Here is a 19,362-nt window from a genome sequence, read left to right as displayed (position 1 = left end):
CTTGAGAGTCCCCTGGACTGCTAGGAGGTCAAACCAGTCAATCTTAAAGGAAATTAACCCTGATTGTTCATTGGAAGGACTGATAATGAAGCTCAAGCTCAGATACTTTGGTCACCTAATGCGAAGAGAGATCTCTTTGGAGAAGACCCTGATGCTGGGAAAGATTGAAGGCAAAAGGAGAAGAGGACGGCAGAGGATGAGATGGTTAGATAGCATCACTGAAGCAATGAGCATGAAACTGAGCAAACTCAGGGAGGCAGTGAAGGACAGGAAGGCCTGGCGCAATATGGTTCATGGGGTCACGAAGAGTCGGACACGACTTAACGACTAAACAACAACAACAACCCATTCATATTGTGCTGCATAATTGTATTTTGGAGTTTTGCTAAATAGCCATTAGCTTGCCTTCTTTACTCTGAAAAATAATATTATGGTGTAGTTGTTTACTGTATTATTTTCTGCCTCTCTGTGGGAATTGCATTCCAAGAAGCTTAAGTATTCCTTTGTCATTTTTTATTTTTTTTCCCTAATTTATTAATGCATTCATTAAGTCCAAAGGGGAGGGGGGGACAAGAAAAGAATAAAAAGAATATAGAAAAACAAAATTTACAAACATTAAAACATTAGTTTTAAAAGTTTTAAAAACATTAATATAAATCTGCATATTGGAATACCTTATATCAGTTTGAAATGTTAGATCAGTACTAAAATAAATCAATATTAAAGTCAGGTTATTATACAATAAACAACAAAATCCAAGCAAAAATGAAATAGCAGCCTGGCTCTTTGAAGTTTTCTGCCTGGATGAGTCATAGTAAAATAGACCCTGAGGCTGGAAAGATAATGAACAATCACAATGAAGACTGTCAGAGATGTCCTTTACCTTATACAGTTTCCCCAAAATTGTAAGACTTGAGGGCTTGTAGAACACCATGAATGTTCTTTTTATCAGAACATTTTTTGTTCCATATTAGGCTACAGAACATTCTACAATATTATGTCGTTCCATAATTTTAGACATTTCAAACTTGGAGTGCTGACCATGGAGAATTAAATGGGATGAAAGAGAAATTGCTGTAAGTTGTGCCTCCCACTGTAATGTTTAATGTATCTTTTCAGTTTTGAGATCTTCCACAGCTAGTTTTACCTTTTTAGAACACCCTTTTTAAAAATCAGTGCCATTGTTAGGTAAGAGGCTGTGAATAACTGCAGCTGTAAGGAAATCACTCTCCAAGTAGTATAGTGAAGGGTGAGAAGAAACATGACAGTCATTTTAAATTAGCCACTGAGAATCAAGCATTCTGAAATGAACAGATGGAACTTTGGTCAACTCCTAAAAGTGTTCAGAGATGGACCTCAAATGGATCTTGTGAAAAAGGAATTCCACAAGGATAGTGCAGCACAGAAGGGTGCATTTCTTACATGTAATGAGAGTCAAATGAACAGCTATTCTCCATCAGCTGTTCAGAAAGGCATGAATTACATGCCCCCACATATCTCTACTAAAACCCAATTCCATAGTTAACGCTACACAGAGGAAGCCAAGTTCTGTGGGTTGTACCAGAAGTAAAACAGCAGTTCTAAACAGGAAAGTTTTGCTGCTATATCCTGTGCCGTGATTTGCCCAACTTTGTAGGCAAACTTTAACCTTACATTCAGGAAATACTTTTTTTTTTTTTTTTTTTACGGGAACTACTGTAGATAAAAATCCAGCAAACAATGACTCAATATTCCAAAGTTCAGACAGTGACTAATTTTAGACATTAGGATTATTCCCTTTTTCATCCAATGCACAGTTCTCCAGCTTTCTCTGTTATTTCACTGTAGCTTATAATAATTTTACCCTTTATTAAGAGACAAAGTTTCTCTTCAAAATATAAATATTCATGGAAATTAAGAGGGTGTAAGGAGTTTTTCATGTCTTTTTAGTAAAATATTAGCCATCTGCTCTTTGGCCAGCCTGATTGCCATCCAGATCCTTCCCAGCTTGCTAGTGTTTTCTACTTATCCTTATTTCTGGTGTTTTAGTTTTTTGTGGTCTAGCAGCTCTTTTGATTCTTTTGATGGATTTATTATAATTGTATACCTAGGCTCCTCAAGATAGTACCATATATACCAGTGTGCCTGTAGATAACTCCCTGAACTTCCTCCCATATCTCTGACACCTGACTTGTTTTGGGATTGGTTATGGCACCATAGTTAATATTTTATGACTGGTCAATCTCTCTTCCAATGGCAGACATAGCACCTAAAATGCATTCTCAAAATTCCAAATTGCCCTCTGGCCAAAACAGTTGGGGACTTCTTGTAATAGGGCATATTGAGATGCTATTTTGTGCTGCTGTTTTTAGATACTTATTTTAAAATGCTTATATGATATTGATTGTAAGCCACTTGTAAAAACATTGTTTGAAAAGGCAACTCTAAATAATTCACTTATTAGTTCCAGTATGTGCATAATTTCTAAATTGCTACCTGATTATTGGAGTGGGGAAAGAAGATTTAGGATCCTTGAAAATACCCATTCCAGGCCCAGCTGTTTCAGCTCCACCATCCACTGAGCAGCTAAAGATCAATCTTTCCCTGTCATAACACAGAGATCTTCCACATCCTCCTGAAGAAAGTATTAACAAATAATACAGATGGAGAAGAGTTCATTAAATAAGAGAACAATTTTAATTATCTGTGAAAAGCTGTTCTTTTCAGCAATGAGAAATCCCAAGCAGGGTTCCATGCCGCTGAGTTCAGCATATTGCACAGGACCATTTGGGAAATGATCAAGTGGAAGATATTTGTTTGTTTTCCCCACATGTGACTGCCTTTGTTATTATAGTGTCAAAAGATTGAGTTCCCTTAGGTACTCTTCAAAGCGATCCATTCTAAGTCTGCTCAAGAGAGTTCTTTAAACAAAGGCTTATGATGTGCATTCAATCATAAGGCTGTTAAACATTACTTCAGAACTCTTTCAGAATATTACTTTCTTTGGGATTTCTCATTTCTTTCATTTCAAGAGGTTCATGTCCAATATATTAATAACACAACCTTTTTTTTCCTAAACTGTAACTCTTAAAAATATAGATTGTGAGAGTTATATGATGGGATGTTCAAGAAAACATTGATAGCTTCAGCCATGACTCATTCAAGTTGTAGAAAGGTCAGTTTGAGTAAGATAGAATGTCTGAATGGCCAAAAGAAGAAATGGCAGAACACTGAATATAAATGAATATTGTTGAAGAAAATAACAAAGGTGATTTGCATTGTAGGTATCCAACCTTGATTTATGTACAGAATCACTTCATTAAACTGTGTAGCACAGTATAACTACAAATGCAAGCCTATTACCAGGTTCAGACTTCGATTAAATGGACTTGTAACAGACCTGGGATAAGGATAAGATGTAAGATAAACAGTGATATATTTATGCTTGCAGCATATTTTAACACACTGTCTCTAAATACTGCCCAGAAGTGTTTAGTATTTGAGACTATGTGTTGAGTATGGTTGAATGCTCTAAAATCTCAGTTCAACTGTCTTCTGAGGTTCTTTACTTGAAGATGCTCAAGGGTTCCTGTATACAAATTATACTCTTTCCTATTATAGCTCCTGTAATAGGAAAGAGTATAATTTTAAGATTCTTTCTAGAAAATCAACTTTATGATCACTTAGTGAACATAATGGTGTGGCTTTTTTAAGAAAAACACCATACACAGCTTTCATATCATCTCAGATTACTCAGTTGTCAAATGAAAAAGTGCATTCCCCCCCCCCTTGTTACTTTCATTTTAACAGTTAATGAGGTCTCATATATTTGTCAGTGTTCTAGATAAAGGATAACATGGGTTCATTCATTCTGAAACATGCAGACTTTTGTGAAATACAAAACAATACTTTATTTTTTTTTACATTGATGCAAGTGTGAATATTAGATAATTAATCCCCTGACAAAGCAGAATTGTCATGCACTAACCCACCCAGTTACAGGTTTTGTTTTTGTGTTTATTCATTCTTTATATAGTATTTGTGGAATTCAGCATCTGGAACGAGCGGGAAACAAGCTGACTCTCTTTGACTCCCTCTATTTCTGCATAGTGACATTTTCCACTGTAGGCTTTGGAGATGTTACTCCCAAGATCTGGCCTTCCAAATTGCTGGTTGTCATTATGATCTGTGTTGCCCTTGTAGTCTTACCAATACAGGTAAACAATATTATATTCTCATTATGAAAAGACTTAGAATAACAGAGTTTTAATTTTGAATATTTTGTAATGACTACACTTGTATTTTACATCATTTCAAAATAGCCACATCTTCTTTTGTTCATTTATATATAAAATAATTGCTTTTTTCTCTACTTGCAATAAAGCATTAGTATACATTACTGTATATATATAATACATTTCATAATATATTTGAGAAAGTGTGTGAGAGTAAGAGGGTTAATATGTAAAGGGGTAAGAATCTAGAATTTAAGAAGCTAGAACCTAGACTTTGATTTAGGAATAAATTGTAAACTTTACCTATACTTAATACTCAGGGTTTTTTTTAGTATTTGAGTTTGAATTCAGTGTTTTTTTTTTTAATTGTAATAGACTGACTAAGGCAAAGAATCACCCTGTGGGGGAGATGGGCAGCATATACATTTAATAATTAATAAATAAATAAATAAATAAATAAATAAATAAATAAATAAAAAGAGGAGGATAATACATGTATAAACATGTTGAATTTGAAGCCAGGCCTGTGTGTTTGATACATGCACACAGTACTGGGTTTGATCTGTTGCAATAGCTAATCAAAATTCATTTCCATGCTTAGTTGTTTACATGCAGACTTACTAAATTCCCAAATGGAATATAGGTGGTGCATAATTATTAATATTAGCCATTCTTTTTGCAAATTTTACTTCATGATTAAAATAAAATATAAGTAATGTGATTCACATTTAAAAATGCAAATTGAACAAAATCCTAAAGCAACTCTACTTATCTCATGTGAACTTGTGGTGAAATCCCAAAGCAGGGCATAACTGAACTCTAGTTCATGTCTAAGTCATGGTCATTGATCAGCCATCCAGCATGTAAAACAGAAGTGATGTGTAACTGAAAGACAGTTATACATTTACTGACAAAATGTATTTATTGATAAAGTCATGGGTCTACTAATAGGAATTTCTATTATATCAGTAAAATTAAAGACTTGATACTTTTGAAGTTAGCGTGGCTCCACTTCTGATTTTTCACGTTCACTGCTCCATTCAAATTTATAAAAAGAACTGTTCTCAGACTTCTGTTTTCTGTAGTCTGAAAGGTCACTTGTTCTGCCTATAAGCTTAAGTAAAATGATTAAATTTCTCCATCTGTTGTTTGAAAAACAGATTAAATTATTCCCTACAAGTAAAATGCAACTGTTTCTATGGAATGGTAAATAATGTTGGGAAAATTTAATCATTCAACCTCATTTATTTGTTTGTTGTATAGGAGGATGATATTGATTTTCAAGGTTGATTTAGTCCTTGCTCAATAATTTACCCAACTACAATTCTTCACTTACATGTAGTAGAATAATTTCCATATAATCTTATGTGGAGGAAAAAGGGAAAAGCTGTTCAGTCAAGGTAAATTTATTAAGATTTGGTAAGAGATTGTGTCTCTCCAATGAGAATATATGTAGGCAATGTGTCTCTCTGGAGAAAATATGCATAGACGCAGAGTCTCTTCTAAGACTTTTTGCATTTTAAATCCCATATTGGGGTATTTTGCTTCAATGGTCATAGTATATGTTCATTTCTGATATTTGTTTATATAATTGCCTTAAATTACTGGCCCTGTGTAATTTTTCAGCTAGTTACTGTGGTCTAAGCCAACAACATGATAAATGCAATCTGATTAAAATGTTATCATATTTTTTCCTTTGAAAACGCATGCAGAGGAAGACCTTAAAGCAAAACTATTATTCGTAGTCAACATGCTTCACAGCATAGGTATCCTATAAAGACTAGTCTACCCATTCAGAAACCTATGTTAAGACGCTCATATATACCACTTGGGGAGGAAGGTCGGGGGGGGATCATATAAATAAATATTCCTATTTACACATATCAGAACTCTCTAGCTTTCTCAGGGCTGGCTAATCAGAATGTACCTAGTGTTATTTCTCATGGGTTTGCTTTCAAAAGAATTGTTGATGTAGCAAATGATGCTCCCAGCCAAATTAGACTAGTACCATAATAGACATTTACCTCTTAATTTCTTGCATGTGTGCAAACTTACATACCCATACAACCTTCATACCCCTTTCATAATAAGCACCATTATATAAAGCATAGAAGAGGAATAAGAAATAGTAGACAAAGTAGATTGAAGGAATGAGATAACAAAAGAAAACAGCTAAATCTAGATCAACACCATGTACTGTACTATTACATACCTTTGCATTTCTGCAAACCATCCTTACTTCCATCACATCCCTATACCAAATCATATACTTTCTTTTGTTCTTTAAATTTCTCATCTCTGTCTTTGTGAGGATCTCATGAATTCCATACCACCTTAATTTTCTTTCTCCTTCCTCTTGATCTTTTTCACCCTTTATATATTTGTTTTGTGATTCTATTCATATTCATTTTTGTTTTATGATCATTATACAGTATGTGACTTCATATTAGTCACTCACTTTAGTCTCAAACATCTCATTCCATTAATCATTTATACATTTTTAATCCTCTTCTTGTAGTACCACACACATTTCTTAAGTACTCCATTTCCACTGGATTTCACTTATTTTTATGTTTTGTTTTGGTTTTTTTGGCATAGCCAGTTCTCACTTCCAGATAACGGAGTGGGCAGAAGTATGCTCTTATACACTTTAGCTCCTTTCAATAAATATTAATTCCTCACACCAACCCACAATATTACCCACTCCGTTTCTACCAGTATTTGTACTTCTTAAATTTCTCCATCTGTTTTATCATCTTTAGTAAACATTCTACCAAGCTACACTGGTTCATCTACATATGTTCTGTCTTTTCACTATTATATATAAATATAATAGTAAAAAGGTGAAAAATTATATTTCACTAATAAATATAAATAATTGTATAACTATTATATATAAATTTGCAATTATTCTATTTCCCCTTTCAAAAGCAACTTCCTTGGTCTTTGATACATTAATTTTCAAATCCATACTCCTCCTTACAAACTTGACTGCAAATCGTTCAGGTTCTAGTCAACAATATGTCATAAACTCTGTGCAAAAGTACACACATATTCACATCCTGACTTCTAGTTGCATTTCTTATAATATGTCCATAACTACATTAAACAACCAAGGAGACATTGCATGTCCTTGTCATACTGTGTGCTTAGAATTGAACCATTAACGTAAAAAAAAAAAAAGCAAACATACAATAAACTTATCGACATTCATACATATTTCAGTAACTTGCTGAAGAGCAGAAAATTTTGTCACACACACCCTGCCAAGGAGAAAGCTGCATTGCATCTCTCATACCCTTTAAAATCCAAATTCTGCCAAACACTTCTTAACACTTCCAAAACATTGATTAATAATTCTGTCAAAATTGCTCTGCATTATCTATTGCTCTTTAATCTTAACTATTGCTTTCTCTCTTTGAGTACATTGTTTACAACTATTTTTATTCTGTGTACTAGTCACTTCATCATTACACCAAGAGTCCTTTTCATATTTCTATTTCCATAACTCCACAGACTTCTGGGGTGTTCAGTAATTTAATTATTTTGAGTCTGTTTAATGCAGTTTCCTGAACATCTTGCATCCATTTTCCATTCTATTGGCTCACCATCTAATAGCCATCTATAGCTGCGATGTCATTCTCTGAAAACGATGATTTTTTACTTTGATTTATTAATAATCAGAATTATTATGACAGTAGGAGCCACCTTTCCTTATTTAGGGGTATTCTCTGATACTGGATCTTGGCTCCCTCGTCATCAAAGTATCTCACTCAGAGTGAGGGCACGTGCAAATTTATTGCTCAAATGAATAAATCACAGCTATCCAGGTTTCTTAGCCCCAATTATTAAAGTATATAAGGCCAAAATTACTCCTGTGCTTTTATATGGAGCTGAAGTTTGGGGCTTAAAACATGTACCATTATTAGAACAAACACAGTCACAGCATCTGAGAAGTATCCTGGGTGTGAATAAAAGGATCTCAGCTGCTGCAGTTAGAGCTGAATTGGGAATTTATACAATTTATTCTTTGTCTAAAATCAGGACATATAATTATTGGTGTAAAATCAATGCTATGGAAACTGACAGACTCCCAAAACCCTGTCTGTTAGAACAGACAAAATCTCAGTTACAGACCTCTTGGATTGTACAACTGACAGATTATATCAGGAGCTGTGGTCTCCCTGTTTCTTGTCCAACTGTTTCTGGAAAGCAAGTTAAAAAGATTGCTGCACAAAGAATTTTGGATATTGAAGCTCAGAGGGATATATCCACCCTTAGTAAGGCTGGCACATTAAAACTGATGAGTTGCTATAAACATACCTTCCAAATTGGCAAATGTTTAAGCACGGAAATGCCCAAACATTTTAGGGGGATATTTACTCAAGCAAGATTTGAGCAGCTGGACACAATGGTTAAACATGGAAGGTTTAATCAAGCTCCTCATAATGAACATTCAAGCGGAGCCCCAGAGACAGAAGATATAACACATATATTATTTAAATGTCAATTGTATAAGAAAAAAATATCAGTATCTTGGACCGCAAATTAGACAAATGGCCTATTGGGATCCTTATATTAAAAAAACATATTTCATCTGTGGTCAGAATCCAAAAATTATATATAATGCGGCCCTTTATTTGAACAAAACAGTACAGTTGAGAACTGCATATATGGATCTGATTGGGGTAAATTGTAGGGGTGGCATGGAAATATGATTTGCATTTTCTTTTACTTATTTCTTTTATTCTATTTGTAACATTAGTCTTGTTCTGTGTTTTATATTTTGTATTCTGATATGGCTTAATGGCTAATCAATAAAGTATTACTATTACTACTACATATTCCATTCATTCTGTTAGATTAATCTATCTTGTAATGGTTCATAATTTGTAGTATCTCTTTCTTTAGTTATTCTACTTCCATTATAACAAATCAGTCATACTTTTAAATTAGTTCCATTACAATGCATGAAGAGACATATACTGAAACCATAGATTCAAACCATACCTCATCCCTAATTTTTCTATTATCACCATTCATTGAAGTTTAACATAGGAATATAAAGTATGCATTTTTACTTTCATCTACATTTGCAACAATCTCAGTGACATCAATTCATACTTAGTGACATTCATTTTAATCCTTTCATCCATAATTAAACTTCCACCTACTAGTTCAGTTCATTTTTATTCAGATCTATTACATCCTCCCCTTTCTATTACATCCTTCCCTTTCTCTTCTTTTCATTTTATTCATACTTTGTACTAGTTGCTCCTCTTACAATCCAAATAACAATTTTCCATATCATGGTCATCACCAAATGAGCCCATAAATAATGACCTCTGCCACCCATCATGGCTTTGATTGAGACAATCATATAATGGTATTTAGTAAGAGAGAGGAGTAGATTAGGGTGCCAGTGTTAGATATATCTTTGTTATGTAACATTTCCAGCTAATGATGAGGATCGTCAGTTTGCACACGTTAGCTAGTATGCCAAAAACACAACCAAAGCCCAGTGGATTTGCACACTGTTCTGTGGAAGCTAAGATCTTTATTGTAGAGATGACCAGGAAAGCCAACATACTGTTGCCACACCCAACTAACTAGGAGGTAAATGTAATATGCTAATACACTCAGGATTCAAGTGTGTTTTTTTGAAATATGTATTGCTAGTTTATCCTTCCTAGTTGAATTGTTATATATTCTGTATTTTAGATTTAAATTAATACAAACAAATAACTAGACATTTGGGCTACATGGTTTCTCAGCATCTTCTCAGATAACTTCTTGAGGCTTTGAAAACATACTTTATCTGTGTTCAGATAAATGTGTCATTTTTTAAACCTTTTATTTTATTGCAGTTTGAGCAACTGGCTTATTTGTGGATGGAAAGACAAAAATCAGGTGGAAATTATAGCCGACATAGAGCTCAGACGGAGAAACATGTTGTTTTGTGTGTCAGTTCTCTTAAGATTGACCTGCTTATGGATTTTCTAAATGAGTTCTATGCTCATCCTAGGCTCCAGGTAAGTCAAGCAAATCAGCATTTCAATTCAGGCAGAAATATTATGCAGACCATTTCCTAAAATTTTTAATTCATTTAAATACTCAGTAGTGCCATGGGTCACCTACTTATATCTGTAAAATTTAACTCATTTTAAAATTTATTAAAGGAGTATAAAACATCTAGCATTTCTTTTTACTAGACTTGTGTAGTTTCTTTAGTGCCAATCCTGAGGTTTTTTTTATGATTAATGAGATCTGTGTAGTAACCTCTAAAGCTTACATTTTCTGCTGTTGAACACAGATTCTTTTTCAGTGTGTGTAAAGCTTAACATTTTTTTGCCAGAGGAAGTTATTTAAATTCATCTCTGCATGAGGCTGAGCATTATACATTGATATCTGGCAGAGCAACTATGGCATCAGTAAAATCACTATTGAAATAAATAGCAGGAGAATTTTTTTCTTTAGAAAAATAAAAAGTTAAAAATAAGTTATCCTTCAACTACTCTTCTCTCAACCCTAATTTTTTCCAAGATAAATATTAGAGTAATAATCCATGAAATATAACCATGTATCATTTCTTCTTGTTCTTTTTTGTTTCTTCCAACATATATTTTATAGGACTACTATGTGGTTATATTGTGTCCCACTGAGATGGATGTTCAGGTTCGAAGAGTGCTTCAAATTCCAATGTGGTCCCAAAGGGTTATCTATTTGCAAGGTTCAGCACTGAAGGATCAAGATCTCCTGAGAGCTAAGTAGGTACCAAACCAATGGATAAGGATCTTAAAGAACATATATGCTTTTTATCATCTTAACATAAAACTAATTCAATAAAAGACTATTTTTCACATTTACTGTACATCCCAGAGAATGTTTAAAAAGGGCTGGCTATTAATTTTATCATTTTGGAAGTATTAGGTAGGAGGAAATTAACTCCTACTGTCACCTCATTTTGGTTACAGTTAGGGATAGGGTTTGATAATATGGTATTACAAAGATCAGTAGGATTTAAACATGTCAATGTATGTTTGAATTATATACCTAAAGCTAGAATTTATCATTATATAAAGAATGTGTTGAGCATGGGAGCAGTTGTAGTATTGGAAAAATAGGGTGCTTTCAGATCTACAACTTTGGAGATAGTTGGTATATATTCACTTTTAGCTCTTTATCAAGATAATGGAAAGCCTGATTAACATGGAATAATGTGATCATAATTTGCTTAAAAACTAGGTTAAATTATTTCTCATATGCAACATAACATGGTTTTCTTGGCTCTCCCTTTTGTCTCCTTTCTTTTTGGTATATTAAAACAAAAATAAAGAGCTAAGTAATTTGTGTTTCATATTTATAATACTAATTTTAATATATAAGAAGTAGATGGAGAATGCATGGCATGTGTTAGAAACCCTTTAACTCATTAAGATACTCATTCCTGTTTATAATTTGGATATTTATTCTTTTGAATTTCAAATATTAGGAATCTAGTTATTAATTTAATGAATTCAAGATTTCTGTTGTTGTTTGCTATTTCTTTCTTTTCTATGTAATACCTGGATTATGTTTCAGCTGAGTTAGTAGAAGTTAGTATTCTAGTGAAAAGTACAAATCTAGAAACATTTTATGGGCAACCGTAACTTTACAGCGAAGTGAACTACAATCAATTACAATTTTCTGCACATCTGTACTTGTATAATATAGATGCTATATATATTTAAATAAGTATAATACATTTGCTAATTACATTTGCATTGAAAATATCTTTATATCTTGATGCAAACTTTGAAGTAGCATTAAGACCCTGGGGTCAATCTCCCAGCCCATATAAGATGGGTTCGTATTTTAACATCTGCTAGCTTGTATTGTCTCTAACCATTCTTGCAATAAGTTGAAGTAGGTGTAACAATAAGAGTTCTAAAATAAGGATTCCTAAATCAATTTTGATCTTCATGCAAGTTACTATGGTGAAAAATTTGTGTTTTTAAGTTATTAAAATGAAAAGCAGCAGAAATTTTAGAGGTCTGTAATCTTGAGAACATCAATACTCTCTTTTTGCAGGGGCAAGATAAATTATATGCAGTTCTTACTTGAAGGAGTTAAATCTGCTTAATTGATATAAGTGATAATTTAACAAGAAGAGGAACCCATTAGTTGCAATAGATTTTACACAATTCTTGGGGCAAAATATTTTCTAGAGTCTTGTTTGATATTATAATGCTAAACAGATACTTAATCATAGATATTTCTTTGTGTGCTTTCTTATCAGCTATCTTAACTGCTTTGGAAATTTACTTCTGGACAGGACTGATCAGAGCTCATTTAGATCTGTCTCCTAAATCTTTGAGTTGTCGATCTCACCTTATTGAGGTTGACAAGTTCTGTTGTCAGAAATAGAGATTCACACATTATTTATAGCTGTCAAACCCTTTCCTTCGTTTTAAGTCTTTCATTGCAAAATAAAAATCTAATTCAAAAAGATAAATACAATTAATGAGCCAAAGAATGGCTATATAAATAATTTCTTTAAAGGTCTTTAGATTACATTCAGGTAGGCAGCTAAAAAAATGCAAAGCATCTTTCCCTTTTCCTATTCCTTTTCTTTCCCCATTCAGCCTCCTACTTTCTTTTTTCCCTAGTGAAATCCACTAATTTCCCTTTACACCACAACCTTACATCTCTTCCAAGGCTTCAAGCTATATTTTTATTAGAAGTCTGCTCCTTCTTTGAAACTCACTGGAGCAGGCATTGATTAGAGTTTCACTATGTTGTTTTATTTAATTGAAGCCCTTTTTGTGCACCTAGAAATTCTTCTTATAAAAAAGGAGAGTCTCAATATAAGCTAGTCATTCAACATCTTTTCCAATATGGACTCTGCCCTCCTGTCAATTCTCTGACAGTGCCAAACATAAAATATTGGAATCACTGTAAACCATGATATATGATATGGGGGCTTGGTTCACAGATTTCTCATTTTCATCTTTATTAACCTTGGAGTCACACTTTGATTTTAAAGAATTCTTAAAACTGAGACCATTTGAAAGACTCTTAGTTGCAGATGGATTAATAATTTCATAATTACCTTTACCTTCAATCTTCAGTCATTTTCAGTTTTAATTACATTAATTGATTTTTAAAATATCCTGGCCATTGCTTTAATCATTATTAAAGTTTTTAAAAAATAAATCATTGAATAATGAAGGTAGGAACTCACTTGACACCAAAAAACCAGCATTGCAATAGCTTTTATTTTTACCATATTAAGTATCACTTTATAATTTGGTTAAAATTTGTTGTCTTATGGCTTTCAGGATTTTTAGGGGCTGCAAAGTCCCCTATGGTGCAGTCACCTACATTCTACTCTGAAGTAGTCTTCAATGAAACTTACTCCCAGATATGTAGTTATGGGATTGCAGCTGCTTGAGTATATGGGAGTAAGACATAATCATTTTGCATAGGTTTTATAAAATAAATGTTCATTTTTCTATTAAGAGTGAATATTCGTTTGTTTGTTTGTTAAATCTGTATGATGCCAATGAATCTAGTTGATATAAAAATATAATATTATAGAAAATAATCAGGAAATATGTCACCTCAATGGAAATAATGTTGTATGCTATTTAATAAATAAATCATTACTTAACATATAAAAAATCAAAAGATTTCCAGTTATTATATCAATAAATCAATATTAATATTAATATTATTATATACATGGATGGATAACCCTATTTTGCTAAAAAAAAAAAAGTGATTTTCTCTGGGTTAGAAGGTAAACTTGAATGTTAAAAAGCTGTCCTTTAAACATAATACCTGTAGCATTATTTAGCCTATAGAAATTCAAAGCTAAGCAGCTATTAAAATGTACATTTCTCCTTAGAAATCATATAATTGAATGTACCCCTCTTATATTTAAACAGTATGGGAAGCAATTTAATAGACCATATTTAAGAAATGTAGCCCAAATGTGGGTTTTTAATAGACCATATTTTAAGAAATGTAGTGGAAGTTGCTAAGCAGCAGTGTGCCTCACTTTTTTTATAATAAGCATTTTATAAACTCATTACTTAGTAACCCTTCTAGTGAATGAAGTGTTTAGAATCTTTTGGCTACTATTAACCAGAAAAATAAAACTCTGAATTGTTTTTGTTCCTCAGTATCTCAGTTAGTATACTCTTCTCTAGCCCCTGTGAAAAACAAGGTATGTAAGGGGTGCAAGTTCATCTTTTGTTAATTAATCTTATGATAATTTTAAATCACTTATTTCCTTTTTGTAAAGTAACAGAGATAATTTCATGTTTGATAATTCCATAGAAAAGAGCAGTAAGAAAGCAGAGTGTGTAGAGCTGCTTTGGATGCAGCATCATTGACCCAGGGGGAAATGCTGTGAAGTTTGCCTCCACAGCTTGTGATGACTTCTGCTTTATATTGTAATGGTGGGATATCTAGTGGATGAAACAAGGTAGGATAATCCCTCCGTCTGCAAATGATTTGCAGGACTGCCTCTCCCTGAGGGTATCTGCCTATAGCATGTTCCAGGTCCCCTCTATTAAACAATGTCATCTGGGGGGGATTTAGGAGACATGTCTTTTCCATAGCAGTGCCTGCCCTATGGAATAGGCCCTGTCCTGAGATCTGGAGCATCTCTATCCTCTTAATCTGAAAAGATGTGAAGAATTGGCTTTTCCTCCAGATGTTGGGCTAGCATTGGAGTTGAACCCAGCACACGTGTTGTTTGGTACAGGATTATTATGGCTCCTTGGTGGGAGTATAATAGTTTTTTTAAAAAAATGTTGAGTAGACATGTTTTGTTTTGTTTTGAAATTGTAGTGATTTGATGGTTGTTAGCTACCCAGGGTTAACTTGTATAAGATGATTGGCCATATAAATCTTATGAATAATAAATTAGTCTGGACCAACCTTACTGTAAGTTAGTAAGTTACTTACTAAGTTACTGTAGTGCCATTGAAACTACCTCTAAAAGCTTTTAGAAACGAGACTGACATGTGCAAGCTTGTCAGAAGCTTTACTGAAATTGAGAGTTTATATTCACAGCATTTCCCTTGTCTGCTAAAGAAGAAGGAGATGAGGTCTGTCAAAGAAGGAGATGAGATCTGTCTTATACTATATATTTTTGACAAAGCCATGCTGACTTTTAGCGATCACAACATTGTCTTCAAGATGCTTATAAATGCCCTGCTTTATTATTTGCGATAACATCTTTCAGGTATTAATGGTGAAGCTCATTGGTCTATAATTACTGGTATTGTGTCTGTTGAATGCACTTTAAAAAAAGTGTCTCTTCTGGCATCTCTTCAGTTCTCCAAGACTCCTCAATGATAATTGATAGAGCTCTTCAGCTAGTTTCTTCAATATTCTAATATATCTCAGCAGGACAAAGATTGGTTCTCTTGTTTCCAAATGGAGAAATCTTAACAGATGACTACAAGAAAATAGATGAACACAACTCCTATTTTGCTTCTGTTTTTCATATCCAAAGGAAATGGTGTCTTGAGTAGCATAGAGTGAGTGTACAGTTCAATCTGTCCTAAATTTACTTCCTCACTGATATTGTTTGAGACTGCACTATTCTTAATTTCCTTTATAAGAAGCCCCAGCTGTTTGCAGCACCTTTGGCTTTAAGACTTTCCCCATGGCATTTTCCTTACTATTTATCTTAGTTTATTCAGATTGGTCTTTCTATTAGCTATGGTTTGCATTTTACTGTTTTTTTTTAAACTAGGCTTTTTATTAAAAACATGAACTCTAACAGCATGGTTACTTGCACCCAAAGTTCTTTCATATTTAATATCTTCAGTCAGCTCCTCTGTTAGTAAGGACCAAATCCAAGGTAGCAGATGTGTCTACTTCAGTCTTCTGAAGGAGAAAATTACCACTAATGCAAACCAAGAAATTTTTCTGACTTCTTGTTTCTGGCAGAATTAGTCTCTCAATAAATGTCTGGATAGTTGAAATATCTCATCACAGCTGTTTCTTGTTTTGTTTTGTTTTTGTTTTTTTGAAGATTCAGTTATCTGTTTTAATAAATCTTCCTCTACTTCTTCTGATTTGTTTCCTGTAGTAAATTTTTAACAAAAGAGGTCTTCTGTTAAATTCACCCTTTTATCTTAACCTAATTGGTTTCCACATCAGGTCAGTGGACTTCTATTCACAGAAGTTAATTGTTAATATACAAATCTATGCCAGCTTTTCTCTTGTGTTGCCTTTTCCTTTGAAACAGGGTGTACCCATTGAGAATATATTCCACTGCTGGAATTCACCCCACCATGTTTCTATAATCCCTATTATGTTTTACTTGCCTTGGTGCCATGATCCATCTGATCTTGCCTGTTACCCGTTCTGTGTGCATTAATATAGCAACGTTTAAGATAATGGATTAGACTTCCTGTGTTCAGTCTCCCTTTTCTTTTATGCTTTTATTTCCTTTATTTCTTTGTTAAACTAGTAATTTCCAAAACACTTTACTTTGCTGCTTTGTTCAATCCATTACTTGCCAATTAGTTACTTGCCAATTGTCTTACAATTCCTACCCCCTTGTATTGTAGTTTAAATAAGTAAAAAGCATCTGGACTTCTGTAATGAATCTAAATATAGTTTTGAGTAACGAACTATAGCTGGTACAGAACACAGTGAGCAGGCTGGTAAATATGCCTTCTATAATTCTTCATCGAAACAACCACAGTGGCTTCCAGGCAGCTTGTGCACCAAGTTCAAGTGGTGATAGATAATTTTAAAAGCTTCTTGTGGCTTAGGATTAAGCATTTGCAGATGAGTTTAAATCTGATTCATGTCCATGTTGTTAGGGTTTTATATATAATTTGCCATGAGGAAGGAAGGGAGGGGAGGGGAAAAGAAAAAGTGTGAATTTGTCCCAAATCAACAACATTAACAAATTATTTCTGTTCAATGGAACAAGTATTGTATACCATATTTTTTTTAAAAAGTGTCTTTACACATTTTTGTTATGTGCCATTGCATGGTGTGTGTGTGTGTGTGTGTTTATGTATACAAACACACACTCATACACACACACACATACATATACACACATACATACAAACCTTACCTTCTTGTCTCAAAATCAAAAAGTTGATGGAATCCACATTGTGATGTGTAGTTACTAGTACAGGTGAGTTTAAAATTGATATTTTCTTCTGGATGGCAGAGATATCATTGCAGAGAATGGGCAGTCTGAGAAAGAAGCTCTATTTCAGGAGAAAGAAGCTCTGTTTTTGGTTGATGACAAGTGAACATGCACAGCACGTCACATGATTTCATCTGATATAGGGATTGCACACTGATAGAGCCCTATCTGGAAAGGCTTCTATTTACTGAGAAAAACACAGCTGTATAATTTCTGTTTATATTTGATGCCATATTTTTTTCTGGTATATTTATTGGATGAATTTTTTTAACAGAAGTATATATCTTATTTAATATGGATTGCCTTTTTAAAAAAAATTAAAAATGACTTTAATTTGGCCTAAAGTTTACATTTAAAGCAAATGCTTAATTAAACTATCTTTAGAAGTTGCCTGGGCATGTTAAAAATGTTTTCCTAAAGGAATCTCTCTGATTTTTAGGATGGATAACGCGGAGGCCTGTTTTATTTTAAGCAGCCGTTGTGAAGTGGACAGAACTGCAGCGGTAGGTTCCATATATATCTATATATACGTATATAAATTTGTTTTATATGTGTCCTCTTTGTGTTTTTATTAAGATAATTGGTGAGAAATTAAAAAAAAAAGTATGTGGTCACTAAGAGTCGACGCCGATTAGACAGCACATGATTGATGTAGAGTGATGTGTTATTTTGAGCTGAATAAAAATACTGATATGTTTATATATACTGTTAAGTCTCTCTCTCTCTCTCTCTCTCTCTCTCTCTCTCTCTCTGTATATATATATATATATATATATAGAGAGAGAGAGAGAGAGAGAGAGAGAGAGGTATTATTAAGTCTTAATATATGATAAGTGGACTTATTTCAGCAAAGCTAATATTGACTTCATCCAGTCAATTTTACAATAAAATAATTAGAGTAGTAATTGCTCCCTTATAAGTAGACTATTTTTAAAACTAGGCTCCCAGGTTTAATACCCCTCACACTGTTAAACAATTCCATCAAGGGCAGCAGAATAGCTAAATCTCTCAATGAAGATCCAGGTAGTAGTCATTACTTGTCCTAAGCCAGTTTTTTTCTCTTCCCCATTTTTTTAATCTTCAGGAAATACTTTACATAATGTTTTATATATTGAACTGCATGTTGCAGAAAATTTTGTATCATATTGTTTATTTTACATTATATGTAATGTTTTAATGTGTTATATATTTTTATTTAATTGTTTAATTATTTGAATTTTATTGTAAACTAGCTTGAATTTTTAAAAAGAAGTATTTATACCCTAAATACAGCAAACAGCAAAAAGATATCAGAGGTGTGATTTAAGATACAGTAACCTCATATAGATTAGACTTTGACATATATTCTGACCTTCATGACAACACAGTCTGTTTTTCCCTGTACTAGGCATTGTACAAATATTAATAGCAGTACTTGAACAGTTTCTTAGGCTTGTTCTATGATTATTCTCAGTGAGAAGCCCTTGATAAATTTCCAGAGAATCCTACATTTCTCCAGAGCATAGTTTGAAAACCACTGTTTAGGCTATATTTACAGATGTTTTTGGAAGCCATGCTTAATTCTAATCTGATTTTGTAGAGTTTACTCTACTCCAAGCATTTCTGTGGTCCAAGTCAACTTGTAGAAGTAACAGTCTTAATGCCAATTTCACCAGTTTGGGCCACCTCCAGTCTTCAGCTCTCAGAATTCGCATTAGTATCAGTGACCTTCAAGGAATTCTGGACGTTGAAGTCTGCACACTGAAGTACACCCAATTTGGGGAAATCTGTCTTCAAGTATAAAATAGCCATGTCTGAATAACCCTATAATGTTTATTCAGCTGAATCCTTGCTATATTGAATAATTAATTTTATGAGATCAGTTCTGCACTGGTCTGGATTCTTTTTATACTGTTTAACCCTTCTTTCTTCAACTAATTCCACTCCTTTGTTATATCAAGTTTGTAGCCTCAATGTTCTGGTTGCTTATCCCTT

At 33.3% G+C, this 19,362-nt stretch overlaps 1 protein-coding gene across 4 annotated transcripts in view; it reads left to right on the top strand.

The window, feature by feature from the left end:
• Nucleotides 1-19,362, top strand: part of KCNT2 (potassium sodium-activated channel subfamily T member 2) — a 221,778-nt gene that overhangs the window by 115,724 nt on the left and 86,692 nt on the right. For all 4 annotated transcript variants that reach the window (XM_088153973.1, XM_088153972.1, XM_088153971.1 and 1 more), the window contains 4 exons: nt 4,016-4,196; nt 10,082-10,246; nt 10,845-10,981; nt 17,828-17,891. In XM_088153973.1, coding sequence (XP_088010099.1) covers nt 4,016-4,196; nt 10,082-10,246; nt 10,845-10,981; nt 17,828-17,891 — 547 coding nt within the window. The remainder of the gene's footprint in view (nt 1-4,015; nt 4,197-10,081; nt 10,247-10,844; nt 10,982-17,827; nt 17,892-19,362) is intronic.

Source organism: Python bivittatus, unplaced genomic scaffold (genome assembly GCF_059951505.1).
Source record: "Python bivittatus isolate LINGU-HERP-01145 unplaced genomic scaffold, Pbiv_v1 ctg000700_np1212, whole genome shotgun sequence".
Taxonomy (NCBI): Eukaryota; Metazoa; Chordata; class Lepidosauria; order Squamata; family Pythonidae; genus Python; species Python bivittatus.
This window is presented reverse-complemented; position numbering and strand designations above follow the sequence as displayed.